General features: G+C 39.2%; 1 protein-coding gene across 2 annotated transcripts in view; it reads left to right on the top strand.

Moving 5' to 3' along the window:
• The first annotated feature begins 511 nt into the window (after window positions 1-511).
• The window catches only part of USO1 (USO1 vesicle transport factor), an 86,298-nt gene continuing 62,205 nt past the window's right edge, over window positions 512-24,604 (top strand). Inside the window, exons 1-3 of one of the 2 annotated variants that reach the window (XM_008693227.2) lie at window positions 512-728; window positions 23,483-23,569; window positions 23,647-23,711. In XM_008693227.2, coding sequence (XP_008691449.1) covers window positions 663-728; window positions 23,483-23,569; window positions 23,647-23,711 — 218 coding nt within the window. In that variant the 5' untranslated portion in view covers window positions 512-662. Of the gene's footprint in view, window positions 825-23,482; window positions 23,570-23,646; window positions 23,712-24,604 lie in introns of both variants that reach the window. The other variant, XM_040625361.1, reaches the window with a different exon arrangement.

Here is a 24,604-nt window from a genome sequence, read left to right as displayed (position 1 = left end):
CTTTTTACCACCAAACAAAGCCCTGTAAAGAAATGCAATTTACAAGGATCAGAAGGCCAGAAGGCTCGTACTGCTAAACCGCAAAACCAAACGAACCCTCCCAGGGGCCGGGACCCCTTACCTGTCACGTCGGCCGAAGTAAAATTTCACTTTCGACTCAACAAAATACGACCCCAGATTCGACAGCTTGCAGTAAGTCCCCTTCGGCGACAATTAAACACCCCGCAAACCAAAACACGTACACTACCGGGATTCTCTCCAGCCGGCGGGGCCGGGCTTCGACCACGTGGGTGGCTGGGACCAGCAGTAGTTACCCGCGAAGGGCGGGTGCAGGAGGCGTGTCCCTGCCGAGGGAGGCGGGACCTGCGCAGTGGGCGGGGCTTGGGCAGATACGGGCTACCGGCCTCCTCTCGCCTACTTCTCCCCTTTGCCTTCGCCCTTCGAGCCGCCACGTAATGCCACGTCCCCGCGCATGCGCATCTTGACTAGTGGTGGCGGCTGTTTCCGGGCTTAGGGGGCTGGAGCGGCCGCGGAGTAGGAGGCGTTGGTGGCAGCGGCCGGAGAGTGCAGAGTGCGGGCTTGGGGGCCAGGCCCTGCCGAGGGCAGGAAAAGTTACCTCTTATTTCCCAAGGGGCCGGTAGAGCCGGTGGCTGAGCGACAAGATGAATTTCCTCCGCGGGGTAATGGGGGGTCAGAGTGCCGGACCCCAGCACACAGAAGCCGAGACGGTGAGAGGAGCGCGATGGGTCCGGGACTTTGGAAGGGTTCGGGCAGGAACGGGACGGAAGATTCGGGGGCCTGGAGGTGACTTCCCGCGCCCCGCGGTAGGCTGGGGGTTCGCTTGCTGTCTCTCCCTTTGCCTCCCTTTCTCTGCTGAAACCCCCGAGTTATTCCCTTACGCCCCCAGCGCAGCCCCCCCCCCGCGGCGTTTCGGCCAGGCTGACAGCAGCCGCGCCCCAAGCTCCACAGGCCCGGCGTGGAGGGTGGTCCTCGGGTAGTGCCGCCCGGCAAGGGCTCGATTCTGGGCACAGGTGCCTCGACCTGTCTCCAGTGCCCCTCGGGGCTTCGGGCCCTTGCCTCCTTTCGCCTGTCTCCCCTGGCCGAGAGGAACCTGAAGTCCTGCTCCCTCCGTCGCAGCCTGGAATAGGGCACAGGGGAAGACTGCAAGGTTTAAAACCCAGCTGTTGACTCGAGCATGTGGCTAAGAATAAAACGATAGTTTGGGGACATAAGGCCACCTGTCCCTTCAGCTGGAGGAAGGTCGTTCTGCCAGGTGTTACTAGTTCAGACCTCGTTTTTAGGGCTCCTCCAACTCTGTGGCATTTGGGGAATACCCGCTTGAACGTATAGGGGTATTTCGCGCTCAAACCGCTTTGGGACATATCCCCGGCTTTCCCTGACCCCATGCAGAAGTCTGAACCCTTGGTAACACTATTTGCAGCGTCACTTTAAAAACTTGTAAACCACTGAATACAGTATTTGATAGTTGGTACAATGCTAGGTTTAGGATAAACTTACTTTGAAGTTTGGTTAGTTTCTATTAGAAATGAGTGTGTGTGTGACATTTTAAAAATTATTCGAGAATAATTTTAGATCTACAGAAAAGTGACAAAGTATAACATTTTAAAGGTAAACTTCGGGTAGTATTCATAGACATAATTGGGGTGTCTATGAGCATAGGTCCTAGGTCTTATGTTCTGTGTTACCGGGATCTTGAAGGATAATAATAGCTTTCGTTTGTCAAGCTCTTACCTTGAGGTAGGTACTATGCTGAGCTCTTTATAGTCTATATTTTCCATTAATCTAACCACCCTGCAAGATGGATGATAGTATCTTCACTTTACAAATGAAGAAATGAGGTTTAGAGAGGTGAAATAACTTGACCAAGGTCACACTGCTAGTCATACTAGAGCCAGGATTCAACCATGGTTTGCCTTACTTCTTAGCCTAGGTTTTCTTGCTGATCCCCATATTTTAATACTTACCTGGGAATTTTGAAAATTTATGTAATATTAAAATTAACCTCTCAGATCTGGATTAGAACTGTTTATTTTTTTAAGATTTTGTTTATTCGACAGAGAGAGAGAGAGAGAGAGAGCACAAGCAGGGGGAGTGGCAGACAGAAGGAGAGGAAGAAGCAGGCTCCCTGCAGAGCAGGGGGAGCCCAATGTGGGACTCATCCCAGGATCTTGGAATCATGACCTGAGCCTAAGGCAGTCGCTTAACCAACTGAGCCACCCAGGCTCCCATGGATTAGAACTGTTTAAAGCAGAAGTTGAAAGCTGATGAATCTGTTTTCCTTCATTTGAAAACCAGGAGATTTTATCTGCAGGGGGGCCCCCCCCCCCCCCCCCCCCGATATTTGGCTTCTTTTGTCTGCTCCCACATGGCTACAAGGCACGCACACTGCCCTGTTGTAAGACCATGCTTTCTCCAGATTACCAAAGTCACAGCCTACTTGTTCGGCGTTTGTTCGTTTATTTTATTTCTGGTATTTTTTGTTTGAGGCACCAAGTATGGTTTATTAGAGCTTGCTTTGGATTTAGACCTTGATTTGAATCTTTGTCTTCCACCCCTAATTTGATTGGATCAGGCAAGAGATGGATAATACCCTGTGAGTAAAGTAAGGAAACCACCTGCTTTTATGCGTATAAATGAGGATTAAGTGAAATAAGAAATAGAGCCTGGCGGGGCACCTGGGTGGCTCAGTCAGTTAAGCGTCTGCCTTTGGCTCAGGTCATGATCCCAGGGTCCTGGGATCCCTGCAGCGGGCTCCCTGCTCAGTGAGGAGTCTGCTTTTTCCTCCCCCTCTGCCCCTCCCTCATGCTCATGCTCTCGCTCTCTCGATCTCTGACTCTCTCAGATAAATAAAATCTTAAGAAAGAAAGAAAGCAGGCGAGCTCCTGGCACTTAGTATGTGCTCAATAAAGGGTTATCTGCCTTTAGAGGAAGACTATTTTTTTTAAATAGTTGGCCTTGTCACAGTGACTTCTGTAGAAAAGATGGTGAATAATCGAGTATAGGATTTTAAAGCTGGAAGGTCCTTTGCAGATCACGTTCAACCCCCTCATTTTACAAGTTAGGAAACTGAGGCACAGATCACTAAACAACTTGCACGGTTATTACAGAACTGAGACTAGAAAACTGATCTTGCCATAGTGCATAGAACAACATAATATTTACATCGTGATTTCAAAATGAAGTTTGGGAGCGCCTGGGTGGCTCAGTCATTAAGTGTCTGCCTTCGGCTCAGGGCGTGATCCCAGAGTCCTGGGATCGAGCCCTACATCAGGCTCCTCCGCTGAGAGCCTGCTTCTTCCTCTCCCACTCCCCCTGCTTGTGTTCCCTCTCTTGCTGGCTGTCTCTCTCTCTGTCAAATAAATAAAATCTTTAAAAAAAAACAAAAAACAAACTGAAGTTTGAGTATCACGTGTATGTTGTTTATGTAAACTGAAAGGAAAGTCAGGGTCTTTGTTCTTGCCTAACTCTGAGCATGCATACTCAAAATTGGAAAAGTAATTTGTCTTATGAAGAGAATTAATAGTTTACTCCAAGTTACAGTATGAATTAAATTTGTTTCATCATCTCACTCCATTAGGAAATATAACCGGTAAAAGGGGTCATGGGTCACTAATTAAAAGTATTTGTATGGGCTCCTGGGTGGCTCAGTCGGTTAAGCAGCTGCCTTTGGCTCAGGTCATGATCTGGGGTCCTGGGATGAGTCCTGCATTGGGCTCCCTGCTCAGCGGGGAGTCAGCTTCCCCCCTCCCCTTCCCCCCTGCGCGGGCTTGCTGGAGTGCACTCTCTCTCTATCTCTCATGCCTGCACGCTCATGCAAAATAAATAAAATTTTTTAAAAAGTATTTGTAGAACATCAGTAGAATGAGTGGTACAGTTTAGATGTTTTAACTGGTGATTTGATCTGGTCTGGATATTCAAGTTGCCAGAATTGGAAACCTCCAACTTATACATTATTGTTTAATATTTTGTAATTTTTTCCATTTCTGTAAAATTAAATCATTCTCATTGTGGTTTTCCATCTTTTGTGCTTTTCTCCAGCAGAAAGCCTCTTTGTCTAAGGTCTACCTGTCCTTTATTTTACTTTATTTTTTTATATCTTATTATTTTTTTGTTGTTGAAGATTTTTAAAAATTTTAAGTAATCTATACACCCAACGTGGGGCTCGAACTTACAACCCTGAGATGAAGAGTTGTGTGCTCTAGCGACTAAGCCAGTCAGACACCCCTAAAGTCTAGCTGTCCTTTAAATTTTTTTTTTAAGAGAGAACGCAGGGTGCCTGGGTGGCTCAGTCAGTTAAGTGTCTGCCTTCCGCTCAGGTCGTGATCTCAGGGTCCTGGGATCAAGCCCTGCGTTGGGCTCCCTGCTCAGCGGGGAGCTTGTTTCTCCTTCTTCCCACTGCTTGTGCGCTCTCTCTCTCTCTCTCTCTCTCTCAAATAAATAAATCTTTAAAAAAAGAGAGAGAGAGAATGCAAACCTGTGCTGGGTGGTGGGGGTGGCAGGTGGGCAGGGGCAGAGGGAGAGAGTGAGAGAATCCTAAGCAGGCTCCACGACCAGGGCAGACCAGCACAGAGCCTGGCGCTGGCTCCATCTCAGGGCCCTGAGATCATGACCTGAGCCAAAATCATGAGTCAGATGCTTAACCAACTGAGCCACCCAGGTGCCCCTAACTGTCCTTTAAATCCACCCTTATTTTTCCTCCCACTAAACTGCAGATAATCTCTTTCCCCTCTGAGCAATCTTCACATTTTAACTAGATTGTGCATTTCTTAAGCTTTCTACTATTTGTATATGTTTCATCTTTTCTAGACTCTTAAATGTCTTTAGGGAAGAGTTCAAAAGTATTTTAATCTTTGTTTTTCCATAGTAGTAGATATTCAGTGAAGTATTTGTTGAATGAATTATAGAGGTGTCTGGGTGGCTTAGTCAGTTAATTGTCCGAGTCTTTTAGCCCAGGTGGTGATCTCAGCGTCACGAGACGCTCAGTGAGGAGTCTTGCTTGAGATTCTTTCCCTCTCCTTCTGTCCTTCCCGTTGCTTGTGCTTGCTCACTCGCTGTCTGTCTCTAAAATAAATAAGTCTTCGGTAAATGAATGAATGAATGAACTATAGTGTTACATGAAAGAATTCCCAGATTATAATCATAGCAGCTTACAAATTACGAGGTGCTAAAACAATACTTTTTAAAAACTGTAGGAATCAAAGTTCTAGAATGATTGATGTCCGTTTTGTCAAACTTTGTACTTAAGGGATTTTTCCAAATTTACTGTGGTGTTACTGCTTTCCTGTTTGCATTTTCTTTCTTTCTTTTTTTTTTTTTGGTGGGCAGCAAAGCAGAGTTTATTGAGTGATAATACAAAGCTCTCCAAGAGGGAGGGGACTTGAGAGGGTTGCCCTGTTTTCCTGTTTTCTCTTAGTGAACTTAAGTATCTTCTGAATGTGTTAAGAGTTAAATTATTGATTTTTTTTTTTGAAGATTTCATTTTTAAGTAATCTCTACACCTAACGTGGGGCTCAAGCTTACAACCCCGAGATCAAGAGTTGCATGCTTTACCGACTGAGCCAGCTAGGTGCCCTTATTATTGATTTTATAGTTCCTAAATTTTCATAGTGTTGGTTAAGAGTAACTTTGGGTTAGTATTAAGATGTTCTCTAGAGACAAAGTAGTAAATACTTGTATTTGTATCATATGATAATAATTCTATAAAATTTTAAATATTTTAAGTCTAGAATTTCATCCTCATTAAACTTTGCATATTTTAGAGTCAAATACTTTTTATTTTTTAAGTTTTATTTATTTAAGTAATGTCTACACCCATTGTGGGGCTTGAACTCATGACCCTGAAATCAAGAGTTCACATGCTTTTCCAACTGAGCCAGCCAGGCGCCTCTTAGAATCAAATACTTTTAAATTTGATTTCTCTTTTTCACCTTAGAGAAAGGCACTGATTTCTGGTGATTGAAGCCTCCTTAGTCTGGACATACTTTGCTGGGTGCAAATAAACACTAATTATACTATAAATCCTACTTATTTTTTTGAATGCTCATACATATTTAATTTTCCATCTACCTTTCAAATAATAACTTTTTTAAAAATTTTATTTATTTGACAGCGAGAGAGATAGAGAGCACAAGAGGGCAAAGCGGCAGACAGAGGGAGAGGGAGAAGCAGACTCCCTGCTGAGTAGAGAGCCCAAAATGGGGCTCCATCCCAGGACCCTGAGTTCATGACCTGACCGAAGACAGCTGCTTAACCGACTGAGCCACCCAGGCATCCCAACACTTGGGATTTTCAAAAAACTAGCTTTTAAAAAAAAGTTACTAGGGGCGCAGCTGCATTTGGCTCAGGTCATGATCCTGGAGTCCCGGGATCGAGCCCCACATCAGGCTCCCTGCTCAATGGGGAGTCTGCTTCTCCTTCTGCTCCTCACCTCACTCTCTCAAATAAATAAATAAAATCTTAAAAAAAAAAATCCCAGTGCTAACAACATTTGATAGTAAATCTTAGTTTTTTTTTTTTTTTTCTCAAGTTGTATCCCAAGGCATGAAACTTGCTTGAGTCCTGAAAAATTATGTGGAATTACTGTACTGATAAGTTGTGTCTTTTTATTTATTTTTTATCCTGTTATTATTTTTTAAAGTAAGCTCCAGGCCCTACATGGGTTTTGAACTCATGACCCCAAGATCAGGAGTCACATGCTGCACTGACTGAGCCAGGCTGGTGCCTCAAAGTCATCTCTTTTTAAATCAAACTTTGATCAGCTGGCTTAAAAAGCAAAAAGGCTAACAATATGAGACAGCTGTACTTTCTTATAATAAAAATTGTTACTAAGGAATGTATGCTTTGATTTAGACATAGTTTTGTTTTGGTCAAGCATATTTTATACCACGTTACTATAAATGTATAGTCCGAAATTCCTGTTTGGGTTCAAGTTTCATATTCTACATTAATAAGCAGGTCAGTGTCATAACTGGAATGTGTTTTCTCTCTTGGCTGTCTTGCAATAAGTGTCGGAGAAAACCATAATAATGATTCGTGTTTTGATCACTTCTGTATCCAACCAATGATGTCTCATGTATATTTTTTAAGTAGTGTCTATTGAAAACTACATGGCTTTTTTGAAGGTGAATTGTAGATTACTAAGGGCAATTTTAAAAAACTAGAATCATTTAAATATTACACATGCTACCAGTACCAACGTATGTTCCAAAAAACATGAGTGGATGTACTTAAATTTGTTACCAAAGAAGTGTGCTGGGTGATGATCAAAAACAAAACAAAAAACCTAATATTTATATAAAGGAAGTTGTATTTGCCAATTTTATTTGACCAGATCCCTTTTTTTCCTCAGGAAATCTTGTAGAGCTGAGTGTTCTGAAGAACATACTTTGGGAAAAATTGTCCTAGAGAATATATTTTTTAAAGGAATGCTATATTTAAGAAGTCTTTCATTAGCATCTGTTTTATGGAGTTCTTGAAGTGTTGCCCATTTAAATACCTAAAAGATAAAGTAAATCCTGGTGCTTTATGGTTTGAGAGTTAATTATAATCACTCTTGAATCTGATTATCTTTTAGGAGAGAATATAAGAATTTCTTATGGGGGCACCTGGGTGGCTCAGTCATTAAGTGTCTGCCTTCCGCTTGGCATGATCCCCGGGTCCTGGGATCAAGCCCCACATCGGGCTCCCTGCTCTGCTGAGAGCCTGCTTCTTCCTCTCCCACTCCCCCTGCTTATGTTCCCTCTCTTGCTGGCTGTCTCTCTCTCTGTCAAATAAAAAAAAAAAAAAAAAAAAAGAATTTATGTAAATTTGCTGATAGGAAGCACCATTTTTCTGTCTTTACATATTTACCTTCTGTTGTTTATACTGCATTGTTTTTTGTCTGTTGTGGAAATCCTAGAAAGGCCTGCTTATATTTTTATACCTCAGGCAGAAATGCTATGAACATTTTTGTACAAAAAGTTATCTTTAATTTAAAAACTTTGTGGTGTTAAGACTTTGAGATGCCAGCATTTGTGTTAGGTTAGTTGGTAGACAAGTTTCATAATGATGCCTTGCTTGGAAAGAATGTTTTTTCGGAAAGCATTGTTCATTTCTTAGAGAAAGCATGGAGAATAAATGAAGCAGCATATTACCTTGGCTGACTTATTGTTAATTGTAATGGAAATAGATTGTGTTAGATTCACTGGATTTATTTTGCAAAGAGACTGGTTTTGACTTTGTAATGTTCCCACATTTTTTTTAGATCATAGTAATTTAGGTCATCTGAAGATAAGACTGACCTTTGCTTTTTTTGTAAAAATCTTCTGAGCTGTAGAGTTCAATTTAAAATAATTTTTTTTTTTAAGATTTTATTTATTTATTTGACAGAGATAGAGACAGCCAGCGAGAGAGGGAACACAAGCAGGGGGAGTGGGAGAGGAAGAAGCAGGCTCATAGAGGAGGAGCCCGATGTGGGGCTCGATCCCATAATGCCGGGATCACGCCCTGAGCCGAAGGCAGACGCCCAACCGCTGTGCCACCCAGGCGCCCCTAAAATAAATTTCTGGTTCTTTTTGTGTTTTAAAACACTAATACTTTCTTTGTTGCATTAAAACAATGTAAAGGAATTGATTATTGGTTAACATGAATTATTTTGGTTCTACAGTAAATAGTCATGGTCGGGGAAGTTCTCTCCAGGGAAGCTGTAACTATGTTTTAAGCTTCATGAAGGCAGTTATATGATCAAATGTGTTTGTATTAGATGCTTGATAAATATTTAATAAATGACTGAATGATTGAATTAGATTTTTTTTAACTGGCATTCCTGTTCTTCATTTTTGCATGTCAGTTAAATAGCTACTGAATACTTAAAAAAAAATAGGGATTTCTGGGGCGCCTGGGTGGCTCAGTCGTTGAGCGTCTGCCTTCGGCTCAGGGCCTGATCCTGGCATTCTGGGATCGAGCCCCACATCAGGCTCCTCCGTTGGGAGCCTGCTTCTTCCTCTCCCACTCCCCCTGCTTGTGTTCCCTCTCTCGCTGGTTGTCTCTGTCAAATAAATAAATAAATAAAATCTTTAAAAAAAAAAATAGGGGTTTCTATTAGGAATTGTGAGGAAATACTGCAAACCACATTATGTCAGTGTCTCGTAAACATACCTTCAGCATGCTAGTTTTACCCCACCTTCCTTTTTTCCCTTTTTACTTTTCAGTGGTTTTTCATTTTCACATTCCTCATCTCACTTTTTTTCTTTCCTGGTCACTCCTATTCCCCTTGCTTCTTTTTTGGTCCTCTTTGTGTATATCTGAATAAAAATAAATGGAAGTATTGGTTAGCAAAACAGATACTAAATTCAGATTATTAGGCTGTCATTCTGATTATGCTCAATTTACCAATTGTTAGATTATTTGTCCTTTTCAAATTTTTCTTGGTAAAATTGCAACTGTCACGTGGCAATTACTGAAAGCAATGAAGAGTTCTGATACATAATCACCTCCATGAGTTGCATTATGTTATACATATTACTTTATTAATTTTTTAATTTTTTTGTGACACAAAATGGCAAACAGTATTAGTAAAGTTTAAGGCCCCTTTGACTACCATCTTTAATTTCAGTTCTCTTTCCAGAAATAACCATGAGTCTTTTTTTTTTTTTTTTAAGATTTATTTGAGAGAGAGCACACATGTGAACAGGAGGTAGGGGGAGAGGGAGAGGGAATCCCAAGCTGACTCCACACCGAGCGCGGAGCCCTTCATGGGGCTCAGTTCCACAACCCTGAGTCACAACTTGAGCCTAAACCAAGAGTCCGGACAGTTAACCAACTACACCACCCAGGTGCTCCCAGAAATAACCATGATTCTTAATGTGGTATAAATCCTTCCAGAGTTTTATGAATAATTATGCATTTGTACAATATAGAATTATGTATTTGTATGAACATATTTATTTTTTTTTCATAAACGGTATACTGTTTATGGTGTTTTGCAGCTTACCTTTTTCACTGATATGTCTTGGAGATCTTTGCATATCAAAACATAGAGCCACTTTATTAGAATTATTTAAAATACCAGATTTTCAGTTACTTTGTTAACCACACTATACTCAGACTATAAAAGCATCTTGATAACAGGATACATGTCCAGTTCATCATTGTATTTATTTCTCAGAGCACCTAATACTTTGCATAATATAAACTAATTGAAGAACTACTGTCTTTTGAGTTTTTCCTTATTACCCCTTTCTTATCCTTCTAAATAAAACTAACTCTGGTCAAATTTTATTCAAATACATATTTTCTCTTTAGAACTGTATTTTGTTAATAAATACTGTTCTGTTGTTTAATGCAAGAGTCACAAACTCAGATCCCAACAGTGTCAGTTGGGTACCACATCATTGTTCAATCCAGCAGGTTAGATTAGAAGAGAGCAGAGGTCTGGATGAAACTGGAGCCTGCACCTCGTGACTTGACGGTGTAGATGGAGCCCAACTCCAGCCAGTTGTTGCCTGTAGAAATGTAGGCTCAGAGAGCCAATTTAATGTAATGGTTAAGCACTCAAACTGCTTGGCTTTGAATTCCATCCAGCCACTTACTAGTTTTGTGAACTCGGACTTACTGTGCCTGTTTCCTCACCTCTAAAATGTGAATAATAACAGTGCCTATTTTATAAGGTTTTTGTGTAGATTAAATGAGTTTAAAGATATACAGATCTTTAGAACAGACTGGCACATACTAAATGCTCTATATTGCCATATTTTAACAATTCTGAGATCCACATTAGCATGCAAACATCTCTGAAATCAGGTTGCATCATGTAATTACAATTGGCAATATTTCTTTTTTCTTGGTGTTACATTAAAAACTGGTGGATCTTGGGGTTCCTGCCTGGCTCAGTCAGTGAAGCATACGACTCTCAATGTGGGTTTGGGAGTTAGAGCCCCACATTGGACATAGAGATTATTTTAAAAAAACGATGAATCTTATAATTGATGGCTTCTTAAATTGTGTGAAATACAGTATTAGCTGTCATTAACTATCAGGCTAATTTTCTTCAAGAAGAGGTGGAATCTGGATTTTTATATGACATCTTTCAATTTTGAAATGTTGGCTTAAAAATTATTTCAAACAGTGTCATAGGCCAAATAGATTTTTCAAATAGTGTACCAAACAGATACATTATTACATATTAGGTAAAATTGAGTATTTTTAACTTAATCTAAGTTTTGAATATTAAGTAGCCTTAGAGTTTATCTAGTTTTTTCTTCCATCTTGCAGACGATGATACAGACTTAGAAAGACTATATTTAAGGTTCTGTCAATCCTTGTTATTCATGGATTCCATATTGGCAAATTCGCCTACGTGCTAAAATTTATTTGTAACTCCAGAATCAATACATGTAGCACTTTCAGGTCATTTGCAGACATGTGTAAGGAAGTGAAAAATTTGAGTCACCTGATGTGTATGTCCCCATTTGAGGTCAAAGAAGGAGATATTCTGCCTTCTTATTTCAACTCTCCTATTAAACCGGTGTCCTTTTCACAGTCTATTTAGTATCGTGGTTTTTGCATTTTTGTCCTTTTTGTTTGTGATTTCACTGTTAAAAATGACCCCCAAGTATAATGTGGAAGTGCTGTCTAGTATTCCTAAGTACAAGAAGGCTGTGGTGTTTTCACAGAGAAAATATGTGTGTTAGATAAGCTTCCTTCAGGCATGAGTAATAGTGCTGGTGGCTGTGAGTTCAGTGTTAATGAATCAAGGACATGTATTGAAAAAGACATCTTTAAAGAAATACACATAAAACAAGGTTATGTATTGGATTGATTGAGGAAAATGTGACCACAACTCACAGGAACTCAGCCCTGTATTTCTCTTAAATGGAAAGGTTCAGTATCTGCTAATTCATTCTTTATGGTCACTTATAGAACATAGAACTACATGAATGACAAGAATCAACTGTATTCAGAAAGTAGATGAACAGTGAGTCATCAGGAGCTATGGTAGAGCACATAATAGAATAAAAGCGAGGTCTCATATATTCTGGAAATTTCTTTAAATTTTTCTGCTTAGTTGTTGAAGCAATAGTGAAAACATGCTTCTTATAAATAATTCACATCAGTATGTAGTTTAAAATTGCCCCTTTCGTCTTCCCTTCACAATTTTATTTCCCATTACCAGGGGTAATTGCTGGTGAAGTTTAGCATCATGCTTCCAGAATGTTTTCTTTGCATTTACCAATATGTTTATTATACAAATGACTTTCTTTTGAATAGTGGCATTATATTCACAGATATATATATATATATCTGTATCTGTATTTTTTTTTTTTTAATTTATTAGGGGTCCCTGAGTGGCACAGTTGCTTAAGCATCTGACTCTTGGTTTTGGCTCAGGTCATTATCTCAGGGTCCTGAGATTGAGTCCTGCATCAGGCTCCACGCTCCTTTGGGAGTCGCTTGAGATTCTGTCTCCCTGTGCCCTCCCCCACCCAAATAAATAAATAAATAAATCCTTTAAAATTTTAATAGTAGGTATTAGGGTATTTCTATTCACTAATTAGTAAACATTTTTTTTCTCCACAGAGTTTATTTGTTTTTAAAGATTTTATTTATTTATTTGAGAGAGAGCGAGCTTGTGAGCAAGAGAGCACAAATAGGGGGAGCAAAGAGGGAGAGGGAGAAGCAGACTCCCACTGAGCAGGAACCCCGATATGGGGCTCCATCCCAGGACCCTGAGATCATGACCTGAGCCAAAGGCAGCTGCTTAACTGACTGAGCCACCCAGGCGCCCCTCCCCACAGAGTTTTAAAAATATTTGTAAATTTCTTTTCTTTTTTTAGATTTGATCTATTTATTTGAGAGAGAGGGAGAGAGAGCACAAGCAGGGGCAGCAGCAGGCAGAGGGAGAGGGAGAAGGAGGCTCTCTGCTCAGCAGAGAGCCCAACCCCTGGAATCATTACCTGACCAAAGACAGATGCTTAACCTACTGAGCCACCCAGGCGCCCCTGCCATCATGTCGATGAGAGTGTTGAGGACTCAGACTGGAGTCTGTGACTTCAAATACCCAGTAAATTTATGAATTTTGCTTTAAACTACAAGTTGGCTTCCTTGGTTGGTTTCTGAGATAGTGAGTTGCTAGTAACAAAGTCCCTCACCTCAGAATTCCATTTGGGACACTGAATACATTTATCCTTTAACTCTAAGATACTGCCCTTTTCCCTTCTGATAGTGTAATGTAATCATTCACTCTGCTTCCCTACTTTTCCACTTGCTTTGTTCTTGTTACTCATTACCCACACTTCCGACTGTATCCAAATCAGTGCTTACCTTGGGGCCCTCTGACCAACGAGGTTATGTAAAGTAGTACTCTCCACCTAATCACTGTCTCATTTCCCTGATTATTTCCCTTGTCATGCTTATCGCTTTATCTCTTTATCTTGCTTTTTAAAATTTATTTTGTAGTCTCCTTGCCATTATCTTTTCATTAGAATAAGTACTTGCTATAGTGGCTCACTGCTGTTCCCCCAGAATAGAATTTTGCAGTGCCTTTCAAAATATTAAGCACTTTAATAATATTTCTCAAACTGTCTGTGGTGAAAGACCAGTTGCTTTAGTTGTTGGTTGTTGTTGTTGTTGTTTAATACAATTAATTGCAGACCAATACTTTTGTGAAATACAATAAAAATGAATGGCTGGGAAAATGGAATGACAGTATACGTACACATACTCGTGTGCGTAAAAACATTAAGCCCTGGGTTTTTTGTTGTTGTTGTTAAATAGATATAAAATTATTAGTTGTTGTAGAAGTTTCTACATGCTTAGTCCCAGGTTCTGGACTGAGCTTGTTACCACTGCTTTCTGGTTGCACTGACCATATCTCCCATGAGGGTGGCAGCACTCTAATATTTGTTGAATGAATGAACGAAATCACCCACTTAGGATGATGGTACTGAATCCTTCAGATATATTGCTCCTTTGACCTTTGCCCTTGCCAAAACCCAGAGTATTTGCTGAGATATAGAAGAGTGATTGCTGATTCATGATATCAAACTTCAGCTAGCTTAATCACTGCTGCTTTTTTATTTTCTAATTATATCTTTTAAAAAACAATATTTGACTACATGTTTAAGGAAAAGCTGTAGAAGTTGAATCCCAAACAGTGGCTGTTCCAGACGTTTTATTCTTCAGAGCCCCAGCCTCCTACATTCAGTTCTTTCAATTATTCTTTTGCCTTATTTGTCCCTTCAGCTTTTTGCCCATTACCATCACCCTAATACTTCTTTCTTAACCTTATTCCTTGTCTGTTATAATGAGCTGACGTCTTTTTTCTCTCTCTAGTTTCCAATTTGTCCTTATTTCTCCATTCCAATTTGTCCTTATTATCTCAGCTGAGTTAATTCTAAAAAAGTGAGTATGTATTGGGGTGCCTGGCTGGCTCAGTTGGTGGAGCCTGTGACTCTTGATCTCGGGGTTGTTGGTTCAAGCCCCATGTTGGGTGTAGAGAATACTTAAAAATAAAATCTTTTTAAAAAAGAAAGTGCGAATATATTAATTTTTGTAGTTTTTCTGAAGTACTTAGAGAGAGTGCTGATTTTTTTAAATGCTTGGTAGGGGTTTTTGGTTTTGTTTTGTTTTTTTGTTTTTTGTTTTTTTTTGGTAGCTTCTGATTATAGCTTTCCCAAAGTAAAGCTCCAACTCCCTTAGAACAAGTGACTACCCTGGATGAGCAGTTAAGTCAAAGGCTTATCAGGGTCCTTAGTGGGCTGTAGTGTAAGTAAAACCTATTCATAAGAACTGCATTTCAATCTCCCCCTATTTACAAAAAAAAAAAAAAATCTTGCTGTCCATGTAGTTTGCAACAGTAACTCAGATTCACATTTTTCTGCATAGGAGGCAATATAGGCTATTAGAATATGGGCTTTAGAGTGGACCATCTGCAGCTTGGCTAGAGAGAATCTGAACTGCCACCAAACTGGCAGTGTATTTTGGGATGTATTGCTTTGTTTCTGAGCCTTAGTTTCTTCTATAAAACGAGTTTATTAGCTTAGGTATTGCATCAGCTGCTATAACAGAGGCCAGAAAATGGTTCTAACCAAAATAAAAAGTTTACGTCTTTCTCCAGCTAAAGTCCAAATTAGAAGGCAATCCCTAGGGTAGGGTAGTTCTTCTCCTCAGGGTGGTCCAGGGGCCCAGTTGCTGCTTTTTATCTTGTGCTGCCATCCCCTAGGATGCTGCCATTGTTCGAATTGTTGAAGTTACCTCATTACCACCAGGGTCTAGTTCCAGGTTGAGGGAAAGAGAAAGACGAATGAAGAACAAATAGCTTCCTTGAAAAAAAAAAAAGATTTTATTTATTTATTTGAGATAGAGATAGAGCGAGAGAGGGAGAGAGAGCACGAGTACGAACCAGTGGTAGGGGCTTGGGGGGAGGTAGAGGAGAGGGAGAAGCAGGCTCTCCACAAGCAGGGAGCCCAACGCAGGACTTGATCCCAGGACCCTGGGATCAGGACCTGAGCTGAAGGCAGATGCTTAACCAATTGAGCCATCAAGGTGCCCCAAATAGCTTCCTTTTAAAGACAAGGGTGTGACCTGGAAGGTACTAGCAACTCATTGGCCAGAATATAGTCACTGTCTATGCCTAGATGCAAGGAAGACTTGGAAAGTAGTCTAGGTAGACAGTCATGTGCCCACCTAAAACACTGGGGGTTCTAATAACTGAAAGGAGAAAATGGAAAATGAGGGACATTTATGCTGCATTGAGTTGGTTTTTCAAGTAAGGAATAAATGGCATTAATGGTCTTTGAGATCTACAATTTCTGAATATAAGTTAAGCATTCTTGTGCTACAAAATGGTAACTATCAACTGAAAAATATAGACAGTGTTTGGCCTAAAGCATGGCTAAATCTTTGTAAGGTTTGGAACATATAATATGTTTTCCTTTCATTTGGTTTCAGTTGTCTGTAAAGAGTAGCAGTGTAGCACTTTGTTATAGAGAGATCAGGTATTCAGAAACTTCAGCCATCTGGAATATTAACAGGAGGTAGTGGGCTTTCCTGTAGCAAAAGTAGAAGTTGCAAGATCCGTGTACTCAATCTTGATTTCAAGCCTGACTGCTTTTTGGTTATAGAAAAATTATATTAGTATCTGGCTTAATTATGAAATTCTTGCTCAGTAGCAAATTAAAATCTGTAAAATTTGAATGGTCTGTTAAAAAGATATATGATAGAAGTGACAGCCAAAAGCCTGATAGGATAGAAGAATAATACTAAAAAGTCATAAGTTTGGTAATAATAGCGTATGTTAATGTTTATTGATCATTTATAGGTACCAGGTACTAGGCAAAGCCTTTTATATTCATTACTTCATTTAACACCTAAGACATCCCCATATATGATACTGGAGAGGACTTAGGTTTAAATGCTAAGAAAGCTTGTAATTATGTTCTTTGTTTAAGAAGACAGGGAAGCTTGTAATTAATTTTAGATTACTATCAGAGATAACTAAAATGAAAAGACCATTTCAGTGCCTGACTGAAGATATCTGAAATAATTCATTGTAATGGTTCTAGATAAATAAGTTGTTCCTATATTCGTTTTGATTCTCATTGGTTTGCAAATATGGTTGACTGCTTTGAATTTATCTTAAGTTGTAAGAGAGAAAGTTCAGATTTAAATCCCCAATTTGGAAGAATATGTAGTTGCCATTAAAACTCAGGTTTAATAGATAAAAAGCATGTTTATAGTCTTAAAAATAGTCTTGATAAATACTTACTCAAACTCAAGAATGGATTTTATTTCTGTAAGTATAAATAGTACACTTCAAAATAGTGATTAATTTTAATGTATATTTTTTAAGATTTTATTTGTTTAGAGATAAAGACAGTACCAGCAGGGGGGAGAGGCAGAGGCAGAGGGAGAGGGAGAAGCAGACTCCCTGCTGAGCAGAGAGCCCCATGTAGGGCTCCATCCCAGGACCCTGAGATCATTACCTGAGCCAAAGGCAGACGCTTAACAGACTGAGCCACCCGGGTGCCCCAATTTTAATATTTTTAAGTTACATTTTGCAACTACCTAAAAGTAGTGATTTGCTCATTAATCAGAGCTTATTGAAACAGATACTTTGAACTCATTAGAAAAGAAATATATTTTTAGCTAACACTCTAATCTTACATATTCTTATTTTTTCCCCACATTATTTTAGGTGGGTCATCATTCCCAGAAATGGCGAATTATTGTAAAAGAGAAAGTTTTCATATTTTAGAAAGTCTCCTTTGGTGTCTTATATTAGTAGAACAAATATATATATTTGTATGTGTGTGATATAAAAATTACTTTTTTTGGTTCATAAATGTATAAAATTAAAAAACTCAAATTAGACCAGTTTTGTTATTGTGAATATGAAATGCTATTTTATACATTAAAATATGCAGTTATAAAGAAGTAATTTTCTGTGCCTGAAATTCCTTCCCCATATTATCTGATGAACTACTTATCCTCTAATTCTTGACTCAAGCATGGCATCCTTTATATACCATTCTTTGGTGGTTGTTGTTAAGATTTTATTTATTTATCTGTCAGAGGAGAGAAAGAGCACAAGCAGGAGAGTGGCAGGCAGAGCAGGCAGAGGGCGAAGCAGGCTCCCTGCTGAGCAAGGAGCCGGATTTGGGACTGGATCCCAGGACCCTGGGATCATGATCTGGGCCAAAGGTAGACACTTAACCTGACTGAACCACTCAGGCATCCCCTTATACACCATTCTTAAGCAGTATCTGTCTTAATCTGTTTGGGCTGCTATAACAAAAATACCACAGTGTGGGTGGCTTAAACAACAGACATTTATTTCTCACAGTTCTGGAGTCTGGGAGGTCCAAGATCAAGGCATTGGTAGATTCTGTGTCTGCTGAGGGCCTGCATTCTGGTTCATACATGACCATCTTCTCACTGTGTCCTCACTTGGCAGAAGGGGTGAGGGAACTTTCTGGGGTTTCTTTTATAATAGCATAAATCCCATTCATGAGGGTTCCACCCTCATTACCTCATCACTTTCCCAACATCCCCTCTCCTAATACCATCACATTAGGGGTTAGGATTTCTAAATTTGCATTTTGGGGGGACGTAAACTCAGTCTAGCCGTTTCACTTTCAGGTAGAATTGACTACATTTTCTTTTGTGCCCCAGCTTTATTCAGTACATACTTACGTATCTTTAACTTGTTATTACACCTTGTTTATGTGACTGTCTTCCTGTTCAAGCTTGTTGTGTGGCCAGAGACCATATCTTATTTTGGTTAGTGCAACAGCAAATACATGTGTACTCAATGTGTATGTATTGACTGAATGATAACTGTACATTCTAGTTTAAAAAATTTGGACTATATAAGCAACAGAGAATCAATTGGTATTTTTTTATTATGGTAGCTTATTTTTATCAGTTAAGACCTGATTTCATAGTATTTTGAATAGCATCTTTAAAAGATGAATTCAGTCAGCCATGAAAATAGCCTAGAAATTCCAATAAAACATAAATCATTTCATTTTACTCCATTATTCTTTTTTGTTTATAAAGGTAATACCTGTTTTATCAGAATTCAAACATGAGAAATAATGTAAAAAAATGAACATTTCCAGTAGTCTACAAAAGACAATATGGTACAGTCTTAATTTTTTCTATACATATTCACATTGTTTATTAATGGTATATATGTATATTTTTTAAACTTTTTTTTTTTATTTTATTTATTTGAGAGTGAGAGAGAGGGCACAACAGCAGGGTGAGGGGCAGAGGGAGGAGCAGACTCCCGGCTGAACAGGGAGCCCCTATGTGGGACTCGATTCCGGGGCTCCGGGATCATGCCCTGAGCTGAAAGCAGACGCTTAACCGACTGAGCCACCTAGGCGCCCCTATTAATGGTATTATTTTAAACCTAAATGAACTAACGCTAAACATTCTGCTTATAATTTTCTTTTTCTTTTTTTTTTTCCCACTTAATGTATCTTGGACATCTTTTCATATAGTAAAAATGGATCTACTTCATTCATGTAATCAGCCACATAGTCTATGTGTACTGTATGTTAATTAACTGTTCTCTGCTTGATGGATGAATCTTTATATCCCCCCCCCAACTTTTTTTCCCAATAAATTGCAGAAATTTATTGCTCACAGTTCTGGAGGCTGGAAGTCTGATATCAGGGTACCAGGTTTCAGACTTCTTATATTCTTATGTGGTGGAAGCTGCATTTCTTTTTTAGCTATTAAAAGTACTGCTACAAAGAACATCCTAGTATAAAACATTGTGTAATTGTGGGGGTGTTTTAAAGGGTAAATTCCTAGACGTAGGAATGCCTGGTTAAAAAAAGGGTATGAACATTTTAAGTTCTAATAGCTTTTGCCAAATTGCCACTTTTTTAGGTTACTTTCCCCATGATAGAATATAAGCAAGTTAATCTGTGTCCTTGCCTACCGTAGGTAGTTGTTGTATTTTTTTTTAAGATTTTATTCATTTATTTAGAGAGAGAGCTTGTGAGCAGGGGGAGGGGCAGAGGAAGAGAGAGAATCTCAAACCTACTCCACACTGAGTGAGGGGCTTGTTCTCACAACCTGAGATCACAACCTGAGCTGAAATCAAGAGTCGGGCACTTAACCAACTGAGCCATCTAGGTGACGCAGTTGTTCTGTTTAAAAAATCATTTTGTTGGGGCGCCTAGCTAGCTCAGTCCATAGAGCGTGTGACTCTTCATCTCAGGCTTGTGAGTTTAAGCTCCACATTGGGTGTAGAAATTGCTTCAAAATCAAATCTTAAAAAAGAAATAAAAATCATTTTATTAAAGTATATATAGAAAAGTATGCATGTAAACCTGAACACACCTATGTAACCGGCACCCAGATCGGAAGAGAACATTACCAGAACCCAAAGTCACCTTTGTGCTCCTATTCAGTCACTGCCTAGCTCCATGAATAACCACTATTCTGACTTCTTTTTTTTTTTTTTTTTTAAGATTTTATTTATTTATTTGACAGATAGAGACAGCCAGCGAGAGAGGGAACACAAGCAGGGGTAGTGGGAGAGGAAGAAGCAGGCTCATAGCGGAGGAGCCTGATGTGGGGCTCGATCCCATAACGCCGGGATCACGCCCTGAGCCGAAGGCAGACGCCCAACCGCTATGCCACCCAGGCGCCCCCACTATTCTGACTTCTAATAGCACAGATTAGTTTTGCCTGTTTTTTTATAAAAATGAAATCATATAGTATTTGTATTTGGTACTATAATTTTAATCTTAGTCTGGTAAGTAAAAATAATCTCATTGCTATTTTAACTTGTATTTATCTTTTTTTTTTAAGATTTTATTTATTTATTTGACAGAGAGAGAGACAGGGAGAGAGGGAACATGAGCAGGGGGAGTGGGAGAGGGAGAAGCAGGCTTCCCACTGAGCATGGAGCCTGATGTGGGGCTTGACCCCAGGACGCTGGGATCATGACCCGAGCCGAAGGCAGATGCTTAATGACTGAGCCACCCAGGCGCCCCATTAACTTCTATTCATCTTAATAAGAACTGAGATTATCTTTGTGTGTATTTGAAAGCTTTTTTAAAAAATTAACAAGGCTCAAATATTAGCATATTTGGAACACAGAAAGGACTGAAAATAAAAACAAAGCAAACCCCCAAACTCTAGGATTACCATCATCTTGCGCCAATATTCCTAAAGCTAAGTTTCTCCATCAGCATCAAGTAGATTTCAAGTGTCCACATTCAACAAATAATTGAAGAGTTTCTAGACGTGGAAGATCATATTTTGACACAAATCTTTATATACACTAACCAGAGATGAGACTGAGCCTGAGGGTGAAGTTCAAGCCCTGCATGGTACTGGGACTCAGTACTCCATGGGAGATGGGAATTATAGATCTAGAACCAGTGCTTGAGGTTTGGGGCTAGGAGAAAGCAGAAAATGCCTATAAACGATTTCCTATTCATACTATCGGTTATAAACTACCTAGAAAAAACTTGTACAAGACCCAAGCAGAGGAAATTAGTCATACTTAGGAACACTATTTTTGGCCTAAGAAATTCCAGAAGCTGAGAGTAACAAGCATCATGTTTTCAAGAGATAATTATGTAATTTTCCTAATGGTTAAAAAAAAAAAGAAAGAAAAGGAAAGAAAGAAAAAAAATCGTGGTAGAAACAAATCAACCAGTTTAATAAAGAGAAAGTTGTATTGTTTGCATTTTGGAAAGTCAGTGTAATTATTATGAAAGTAAATGCAACTTAAGGTAGAATAATTTCTAAATGTGAGCAGTTAGAATAAATAAAATCAAAAAGTAAAGCTAGGCTTGGTTATCATACTATATCTGCAGTATGAAGAAATGCAAATCAGCATAGTAAAGACTTAGAAATCCTGCAGTGCAGAAACCTATTTAATTTTGTATAACCTTGTGTTTCCTGCTGCTTCTGTGATCATTAGAAATCTATTAATATCTTCTGGGACACTAGAAGTCTGCAGAACATAATTTGGAACACACTATATGTATTTAAACACCACTAATTCAGATACATAGGGTGCAAAAGTGTGAGTGATATGCCAAAGTATTATTTTTAGACTCTTAGTAAGAACTGTCACTAAAGAGTGAATGATAACCTAAAATAGTAGCTGTTAGAACTTTAAAGGACCTGAGTATCATGGTTTTAAAAACTGTTCTTTATCAGATGTTTTCAAATATTTTCATCCAGAGTGCCTGGGTGGCTCAGTTGATTAAGCATCTGCCTTCAGCTCAGGTCATGATCCAGGGGCCTGGGACTGAGCCCCAACATCGGCCTCCCTGCTCAGCAGGGATTCTGCTTCTCTCTCCCTCTGCTCCCCCCCCCCCCTGTGTGTGTGTGTGTGTGTGTGTGTGTGTGTGTGTGCGCGCGCGCGCACGCTCTCTCTTGCTTTCACTCTCAAATAAATAAAATCTTTGAAAAAGCCAAATACTTGCATCCAGTCTGTGGCTTATCTTTTCGTTTTTTTTTTTTTTTTTTAATATAAGACATGCAGTTAATTCTTATATCTGTTACAATTTTTTTTTTAATTTCTATTTTTTTGAGAGAGAGCAGAGGGGAGGGGGCAAGGGATGTGGAGGTGGGAGGGCAGAGAAAGAGAATTTTTTTATTTAAGATTTTATTTATTTATTTGAGAGAAAGCACAAGCAAGGGCAGGCAGAGGGAGAAGCAGGCCCCCCTCTGAGAAAAGAACCGGATTCGGGACTCAGTCCCAGGACCCCGAGACCATGACCCCAGCCAAAGGCAGACACTTAACCAACCAAGCCACCCTGGTGTCCCGAGAGAGAATCTCAAGCAGACTTCCTGGTCAGCATGGAGCCTGATGCAGGGCTCCATCTCATGACCTGAGATTGTGACCTGAGCCGAAATCAAGAGTTGGAGTCTTAATCAACTAAGTTACCCACGCGCCCCTGCAGAATTTTTTAAATGCAATTTTACATACATAGTTTGATACTTTTGCTTTTGGTACTTGGGCTCATAATTTAGATCTAGTTTTACAGCATGCTTTTCTTTTTTCCCCCACTGTTTATTATCATAGTATTTTCCCATTAGTACAGTTAATTGTTTTGAATAGTTGCATAGTATTCTACCAAAGAACGTACTACAATTTATTTAGTTTTTCTTCTTTTGGTGGACAGTTGTTTCCAGTTTGTTTCTATTGTAAATAATGCCGGAAGGTTTATTTTAAAATTCAGCTTGAACTTTCAATTCCTGCAAATTTATTAAAAGGTTTTATAATAGAAGCATTTCATCTTTATAGATCTTGAGGCACACTTAAAACAAAATTTTTGATATATCAGTTCTTGCTTTTCTTGTTCAAATACTTCGTAGAAACATTAGGGTGAAGTTTTAATGTAAACAAGTATTTAAAAAATTTTTCTATTTTATTTAATTTTTTAAAAGATTTTATTTATTTATTTGACAGAGAGAGAGAGAGTGCAAGCAGAGGGAGCGGTAGGCAGAGGAAAAGGGAGGAGCAGGCTCCCTGTGAGCAGGGAGCCCGATGTGGGGCTTGATCCCAGGACCCTGGGATCATGACCTGGGCTGAAAGCAGACAATCAACTGAGCCACCCAGGCATCCCTAAATTTTTTTTTAAATAACTTCCCATCTTCTACCATAACCCTGCTTCCCTCTTGGCTCAAACAGTTGTAAATGGAATGTTTGGAAAGTTCTGATTCTACTAATGATTTCTCTTAATTCCTCAACTTATATGACTTATTTAACTTCTCTTCCACCACTTTCTTTTTCAGGAGTCTGTGAAAAATCTGTTTCTCTGAAATAAGATTATAAAACCACCTAAATAGTTATTTAGATTTGTGAAAGACCATTTCCATGGCATCCCATTTGTTGATTTTTTTTTTCAAAATTAGATGGTATAAATTTAAGGGGGAACTGCATGTTTCTTTTTTGTTTTTTGGATTCCATTAATGCTATTTCATTTTTCCATGACAGATTCAAAAGCTTTGTGACAGAGTGGCTTCATCTACTTTACTAGACGATCGAAGAAATGCTGTGCGTGCTCTCAAATCATTATCTAAGGTCAGTAATGCTTTATCACTTACTAAGTTTATTAAGCTAGACATTAATTACTTTAACAACATTTTTCTTTTATGCAGAAATACCGCTTGGAAGTGGGTATACAAGCTATGGAACATCTTATCCATGTATTACAAACAGATCGGTAAGTCTCTTTTTAATGATTTTTCTCCCTAATTTTTCTTGCAATTTTAATTAATTTGTTTTAGAGTCACTGTTCTAGAAATGATTAACTTATTAAGTTTATTAAGTTTTTATTGTCAGTTGTTTCAATAAATACTGGACACAGGGTGCAAACCACTGTGCTAAGCATTAAGACAGACATAATCTCAGGGGTTGAAATCTTTCCATTATATAAAAATGAAGTGAAGTGACTTCTCATTAAAAACTGAAGATTTGGGGTTTGAATTGGGCAATTGGATGTTTTGATGTTCACGTAGATGTACTGTAATATACTATTCTATAATATAATATGCATATTATTGTATGTCGGTTATCCAGACTTGCTTTTTTGGAGAAATAAACTGGACTAATAGAGTGAAGTGTTAAATCTGAGCATGTCCTAAGACAAAGGTCACTCAGCCTATTTTTATCTCTTTCAGTTTCTCTTTAAGAGATTTTATCTGTGTCTTTTTTTTTTTTTTTTTAAGATGTATTTATTTATTTCACAGAGTGAGCACACATGCGGGAGGGAGGGGCAGAGGGAGAAGGAGGCAGATTCTCAAGCAGACTTCATGCTCAGCCCAGAGCCCGATGCAGGGCTCTGTCTCAGGATCCCAAGGTCACCACCTGAGCCAAAACCAAGAGTCAGGCGCTTAACTGACCATGCCACCCAGATGTCCTGCATCTTTGGTTTTAATTAACAACTGTGCATGGATAGCTTTCAAAAATCTTACCTCTGATTAAATATATATTACAACCTTTAACTGCTCAATGGATATTTCTACCATATCAAGATTTCTCAAAGATATCTCAAATTCAGAATGTTCAAGAGTTAATTTATCTCGTTTTCCTGCTCCTAACTCCTTCATCCCACCA

This window comes from Ursus maritimus, unplaced genomic scaffold (genome assembly GCF_017311325.1).
Source record: "Ursus maritimus isolate PB19 unplaced genomic scaffold, ASM1731132v1 scaffold_8, whole genome shotgun sequence".
NCBI lineage: Eukaryota > Metazoa > Chordata > Mammalia > Carnivora > Ursidae > Ursus > Ursus maritimus.
The sequence above is the reverse complement of the archived record's forward strand: the minus strand, read 5'-3'. Positions and strand labels throughout refer to the sequence as shown.